The sequence below is a fragment of the Gymnoscopelus braueri genome (assembly GCF_963280865.1).
Source record: "Gymnoscopelus braueri genome assembly, chromosome: 21".
Classification (NCBI taxonomy): Eukaryota; Metazoa; Chordata; class Actinopteri; order Myctophiformes; family Myctophidae; genus Gymnoscopelus; species Gymnoscopelus braueri.
The window spans coordinates 16,274,296-16,281,309 of NC_137623.1; the positions used below are offsets into that span (position 1 = coordinate 16,274,296).

At 47.4% G+C, this 7,014-nt stretch overlaps 1 protein-coding gene across 5 annotated transcripts in view; it reads right to left on the reverse strand.

Annotated features, from left to right (window-relative positions):
• Positions 1-2,830: 2,830 nt before the first annotated feature.
• The window catches only part of arhgap21a (Rho GTPase activating protein 21a), a gene marked incomplete at its 3' end in the record, with an annotated part of 70,117 nt that continues 65,933 nt past the window's right edge, over positions 2,831-7,014 (reverse strand). For 4 of the 5 annotated variants that reach the window (XM_080417814.1, XM_080417815.1, XM_080417817.1 and 1 more), the window contains one exon: positions 2,831-5,715. In XM_080417814.1, the coding sequence (XP_080273940.1) occupies positions 3,988-5,715 (1,728 nt within the window). The remainder of the gene's footprint in view (positions 5,716-7,014) is intronic. The other variant, XM_080417818.1, reaches the window with a different exon arrangement.

Genomic DNA, 7,014 nt, shown 5'->3' on the forward strand with positions numbered 1-7,014 from the left:
ATCCCAAATTTGAATCACATGTTGAGGGTGGTTTACTCAACAAATCCCCTAAAGAATTTCCACTTTTATCCATAGGGGGCGCCACAAATGCTCAAAATGTAACCTTTTGATGCAAAAACCATAAGGTTGGGGGGACCAATCCTCTCAAAATGAAACGCAAGTGATCTCAGGAGTTGTGTGACAATGTAATTGGCGCAGCCTCCGACGGTATTCCTCCCAGCGTATTCCTCGAGTCCCGGCGGGCAGCGACCCGCGACTCGCGTCGGCGCAACCACACTCTGCAATTGCCCTGAATTGCGACGCGTCTAGTTGTATTTATTGTCTCCGCCAGGCCGAAAGGCATGGCGAGAGAGTATGTTTTGCCCCCTGTCCGTCCGTCCGTCCGTCCGTCCATGTGTGTGTGTGTGCGTGTGTCCGTCCTTCTGTCTGTGACCAGCTAATCTCCGCCACCGTTGGTCCGGTCGCTGTGAAACTGCGCACACACACTCCCTGGATGCCACAGCAGAACCTCTGCCCCACATTTTTCAGATCAGCCTGTCATAGCGCCACCATCAGGCCGACTTTTGCAAAACAATTTTTTTGCTATTACTCCTACAGATTTTGTCCAAAAAACACACAAATCTGTACACAGTATCTCTATAGCCATGTGATCAACACGGATCTGTCTGATTTTCCATATTCCATCATGATTGGCTAAAATTGGCTTCCAAAGTTTGCAGGATTGGTTCATTTTGAACAAAATGCCTCAAATCATGAACGCAGCATGTGATTTCCGTGAAATTTTCCTCAGAGATTCCCACTTGGCCCAGGAAGAAATGCCACCCTTTTCACATTGGCCTGTTATAGCGCCACCAGCAGGTCTAATTTAGCAAACCACATTTTTGGAACAAAATGCCTCAAATCATGAATGCAGTGTCCTATTGTCGTGCAAGGCACGAAATGGCACCCTTTTCACATTGGCCTATTATAGCGCCACCAGGAGGCCACAATAACCTACCTGACCTGGCGGAGACTTGTGCTCCGAGGAGCACTTTTTCTAGTTTCATTTGATTTGAATGCAGGGTCATTAAAATGAGTCCATATACAAACACATGTGTTGAATTAACTGTGGAACAACTTGAAGAACAAGGCACTGGATTAAGTGCTGTTAGCCTGGTCCCTACCAGGCTAACTTCACAGCTAAATTTCCATGGTAACTAAGGTAGGATTGCGTAAATTTTCTTTCGGGATATCGAGTCATGGTTAAACTTATCCAGGGTGCTTTGGCTAAACTAATCTGGCAAGATAATTCAGCTTTCATGAAACCGATTCATCGCTAATCCTGGCTAAATTAAGCCAGGATAGGTGTTAAATCCAGGTTTAACCCCTCATTCTGCTTTCGTGAAATAGGCCCTGGGTCAGCATAGAATAAATTGTATTTACAAACAAAACATTTCACTGCAAAGAAGACAATAGAATCTAAACTGTAGTTGATAAATTGCTAGATTAAATGATGAATGAATCTTATAAAAAAAAGAAGCAGCTGTTAGGCTGAGATAATTTCACTTTTATTAACAGACCAGTATCAAGACATACAATTAAAACTAGATTAAATGACAATGACTTTATTTATTTGAATGCTGAGTGAAGGGTATATTGGCGTGGGGTTGTCAGTCAGTGGGGGGCTGTTGCTAGTCCTTATCAGGAAGGATAGGGGAGAAGGTGGTGGGATCATTGGGTGGGCGACGTGTCTGCTGTAAGCGTCAGGGCAGTGTTTGTGGCGGGTCGTCCGTTCAGGCCGTAGCTCGGGGTCCAAGGACCCCCGAGCTGAGAGAGATGAAGCAGGGACCCTCTACTATATATTGTATAAAATTGTGTTGCAGGTTAAACTTGTTCATAGATAACTTCAGACTTGTTTGACAGTCATCAGTATAGGTTGGATTCATATTAATGTGTATTTTCAGACATTCAATACTTAGTAAACTTGACCTTTGGCTCTGTACTTGGTCTGCTCTTTTGTCCCTCTACACCAAACCGCTTTGCCGAAAATAGCCGATCTACTGCGAGACCTTATGAACTTTTAGATCGGCTATTTTTGGCTAAAGTAATGAGAATAGGGCTCCTAGGGTTCAAGTGGTTATTGTAAAAAGAAATATCCTATCGCACTAAGATTTGGTGGCCCCCCTGTAGTAACTCTGAGGACCCCCTAGAGGTCCAGGACCCCCTGTTGAAGACCAATGCTCTATACCTTTTCCGCATACTGTAGCTGTACATGTGTTTGTGTGTGTGAGGGCACATTATCTGCATAATGTTTTGATTTAACCACTTAAATCCTCAATACTTAGTAAAGTTGACCTTTGGCTCTGTACTTGGTATGCTCTTTTCTCCCTCTAGACCTTTGCCGAAAATAGCTCATCCACAAGCTCACATAGCATTGCGACGTAATGTGAGCTTGCAGATCTGCTATTTTCTGCAAATGTTCCCCCCCAGAATAGGGATGTGAGTGTTCAAGTGGTTCATGTAAAACATTTAAAATCCTATCATGATACTGACCATGATACTGACGTGATACTGACCATGATACCGACATGATACTGATGTTATACTGACCATGATACTGACGTGATACTGAACATGATACTGACTGTGACACTGACAGTGATACTGACATGACACTGACCATGATAATATGATACTGACCATGATACTGAACATGATAATGACATACTGACCATGATACTGACCATGCTACTGACATAATGACATGATACTAAAATGATACTGACAGTTACTAAGTTGATACTAAATGCATCTAGTTCAATTATTTACAATAAGGAAAAATACACTGTAATCTGATAAAAGATTATTTATTTCTTCCAGTGTTTTTCGAGGAAGGGCATTACACCCACATTATGCTGTACACAGGCAAGATGTTCACTGTTTTCACAAAAACATTGTCTCATGCAGTTCCAGAGATAGGTTTTCCTCCCAGTTTCTCCCAGGTGTGAAGTAACCATGCATATTACTGCGTTTGAAAAGTAGAAAGGGCAGAAAAATAAATGGAAATACATCCGTTGCAAAATGTCATTCAAAATTCTCTGAGAGAGAATTTTACAGAAATAAAAGATAAGGACAGGATCCAAAAATGAACCCAAAAAACAACTCTGGAATGCCTTATATTGAGAGTTTGTGTTTCATAACCAGGTTTGAAAAATTCAGTCATAATTACCGGTAGAAATAAAACAATGGCACCCTACCTACTGTAGGTATTTGCAGTAATCAATTCAAAAAGAGGCACTTTTTTCCTTTTGGGACTTTTTGGACAAGTTTTGAACATAAAAACTCTTGTACCGAGCATAACATACCACCGTATCAGCACTTCATTACAAGGTCTTATCACTTTCCTTTGATAAAACAATTACATTTCTCCAGTCCCTCAAGCCAAGCCAATATCTTGCTTTTATGACTGTATAAAAAAAAACATCCTACAGTACACAGCTCAGAAAGCAGCCCTCATTTAAAACATACTTCAAGTACAAAACAATTTACATAGTTATTTTCTTTCAAAATAAAAAATAAAATGACATTACTGTCACAAGCAACTAGTGTTAGTCAATGTAAGTAAGAGTAATACATTCTTCATACTGTTTATAATAGGAAGAATTTAACCATGATTCATTTCAGATTCTTCAGCAACATGCATTCTGTATGCATGTCCCCTGTCATACAAAAGGAAATTCTGGAGTTCTTCTGGATTTGCTTAACGGGAGGAAGTCCATATTATGTCTGTTCCAGTAATAGTCATCCTCAAACCAATGTCTTACCACACGTCTTCAACTGTCGTCCAGTAACAATTTATATGAGCCTATACACATTATGTACAGTAGGTACATACAGTATATACTTTGTAGAAAAAAATATTGTGCAGTAACCTTTGCTAAAATATCCACATTAATATGCAAACATTCTCTCTGTCTCTTTCACACAGACACACCAGTCAAGCTGTTCTCAGAGATACTGATAGAACCGTGAGCGGACAACTTGTGCTCCGGATAGTTTGTGCGGGTGTGCGTCTGCCGCCAGGTTGGCTTTGATGTTTTTTCCTTGCGGCCCGCTGCCGTTGACGTGCTCTCCCGCTACGACGGGCTGAGGAGGCCCCGGGGAGGCCGAGGGAGACGGTCTCTCAGGAGCCACGGTGGTGGTGGCGTCCTCCTGGGCTTCGGGCTGGTCATCCTCGGGGACGGCTTTGGGCGCCACCTCCGTGCTGCTGGACTCGGAGCCCGCGCCGCCGCGGCAACGCTCCCTGGTGATCCAGTCTCGGATGGAGAGGTCCGGCGAGCTGCACTTGGGCTTGAGCCGGTCGACGGCCGACAGCTCGGCCGTCTGGTCCACCCCGCCCTGCTCCCTCCAGTCGTTCATCACCGCCAGGTCCGCAAAGTCCCGTTGGCCCCCCATGGTGTGGCGCCGACGGATGTTCTTCTTCTTGCTGCGGGCGTCGGCCGCGGGGCCGCCGCGGCTCTTCTGGGCTCCTCCCACGCCGAACATGTCGTCGGCGGAGGCGCGCAGCCGGAACTTGAGCCTCTCGGTGATCTTGAGACGCCAGGCCGGCTCGGGCCGCTCCGACTCGCTGCGGGAGGAGGAGCTGAGGCTCCCCGTGGATCGGCCCTTCTTCATCACCTCCAGGACGCGAGACAGCCGTGTGGAAGACTCCGCCCTGCCCTCGCCGCCGCCGGACAACCCCCCCTCCACCGACGAGTCACTGTCAGTTTTCTGTCTCAGGGAGCGTCTCCTGGAGAGGGTGTCGCACTCGATCAGCCTGTGCGAGGGGAACAAGCGCCGCGGCTCCATTTTGGGCGAAGCGCTCCCTGCGGTCGCCCCAGCACCCGGTGGTTCGTTCTTTTCCAGAACCAGGCTTTGCTCCGGGCCCGGTGTGGACTGGCTGCTGCCGCCTGCCGGGGCGAACACGGGGAAGTCGCTCTCGCTGTCGGTCTCCATGGGTCGCCCCTCGCTGATGAGCTCGCTGCGCTCATCGTCCGCCTCCTCGCCGCCTTGCAGCTCCGGGCTTAGCGCGCTTGACTCGGCCCCCGTCAGGAAGGTGATGGAGGAAGTGGTGGAGTAGTCCGAGGTTATGGAGCTGACCTCGGCGACGGCCGAGGCCCCTGCGCCCGCTGCGGAAAGGTCAGGAGCGGCGGCCCCCGACATCCACTTTTTCGGTCTTGACCTCGGCACAGACGCCCCGGAGCTCATGGTGCCGAGGTCTGATGTGTTCTCATCCAGGTGGGACGGGTGGTCAGACAACGAAGACTTCCCCAGGGGCGTGGTCTGGTAGCCGAGGCTGGGAGAGCCTGAGGGCTTTGGGGACGGAGGAGGGGGCGACGAGGGCTGCCTGGACGGAGTCTTCTCCCTCAGGAAGAAGGAGTTGCGATGCTCTTTTTTCTTGGTTTTGGGCGTCAGCTCCACGGCTCGGCCGTTCTCTTTCCTCTCTGCTCCCCGTGCTTGTTCTTTTGCGTCGGGGCAAGAGCGGGTTTGGTTCGGGGCCTCGACATGGGGCCCGAGATGGTGGTTGGGCTTCTGGCCCGGGAGCTCTTTCTTGGAGAACACAGCGTCCAGGTCATCATCCGAGCTGCTAGGCTGCGGCTTCTCCTTTGACTTCTTTCTTTTGCGGCTGGCTGCAGCAAAGATGGAGGAGACCAGGAGCTCTCTGCTGAACTGGTCCTTCCCTGAGCCCCAGGAACCCTGCAGAGAGAGAGAGAAAGGGAGAGAAGGATACAAACATGACTATTTCTGCCACTGAAAACCAAGAAAGAGCAGGGTATTACTAGCCGCAAGCAACTCAGACGTTATAATGCTATCTGGCATCTAGAGTTGCAATAGCAACCCTTGACAACCCATTCATCCTAACAGAAAAGCCTCATCTGATCGTATTAAACAACGTTAAACTCACCAACATTGCAGCTGTAAAGAAAGCTTGTATCTGTATCTAAGTATCTGTCAAGTTTTTGTTTCATAAAAACCCACCATAGTGCTACTTTCTGTCAATGAATTCCGTGCAGGTGATTATTTTTCTATGTACAGTATTCGAGTTTGGAAGCGCTCGTTGTAAATCACTCAATGGTCCTGCGTATCACCTGTTTCGATATTGCACATAATGCAGGAGGCAGCAGGACGTTGCGTTATTGAAAGCGAGCACTAATCTGACACATTATCACCTGCGCGGAATGTATTGACAGAAAGTAGCTCATAAACATGACAACGGATGGATTTTTATGCAACAAAAACTTGACGGATACAAAGAGGATGACCCAAGCTTTCTGTACAGCTGCAATCTTGGTGAGTTGAACGTTGTTTAATACAATCAGATTGGACGTTTCATGTTTGGATGAATGGGCTGTCAAGGGTTGGTATTGCAACTCTAGATGCCAGATAGCATTATGGCATCCGAGTTGCCTGCGGCTAGGTTAATACAAAGCACAGAATGAATCCGTTCACCCCCCCCCCCCCCCGTCTGTGAGCTCCAAACCACGTAGACCCCACCTGTTCCTCCGAAGCACCACAAAAGTAGAAAAGTTGACAAGAGAGAGGAACGTTAGGGCCATGTTATTATAGACAGGGAACACAGTACTGTATCCATGCCATAGCCCTTTTAAAGCAGAAGCAGGAGTAGCAGCCCTGCAGGAATGACCTGATGGTCCTGCATGATCCGCAACGAAGCAGAGGGAAAGCAAGCCACATGACGGCAGTGCAAAATTGATGGAAAAGCATCTGTTTTTGTTTCATCCTCTTACTCCAAATTGTGTAACTGCTTTAGATGCAATGGAACTCAACTCGATTTAGATATGAATGAATGCCCAGCAGCCCATTCATATGAAATGCAAGGATTTTTTTTTAAGCCATTTCAAGTATTTGATCCGTGTGTTCAGATAGTTAGCAGGTTCTTGTTTTCTGGTCAGCGTTGACAGACCAAAACACAGGGGAAGTGTTTCATCTAAGAAGCAGTGCGGATGTTCACCTTGGGGACCGGTCCCTTGTCACCTA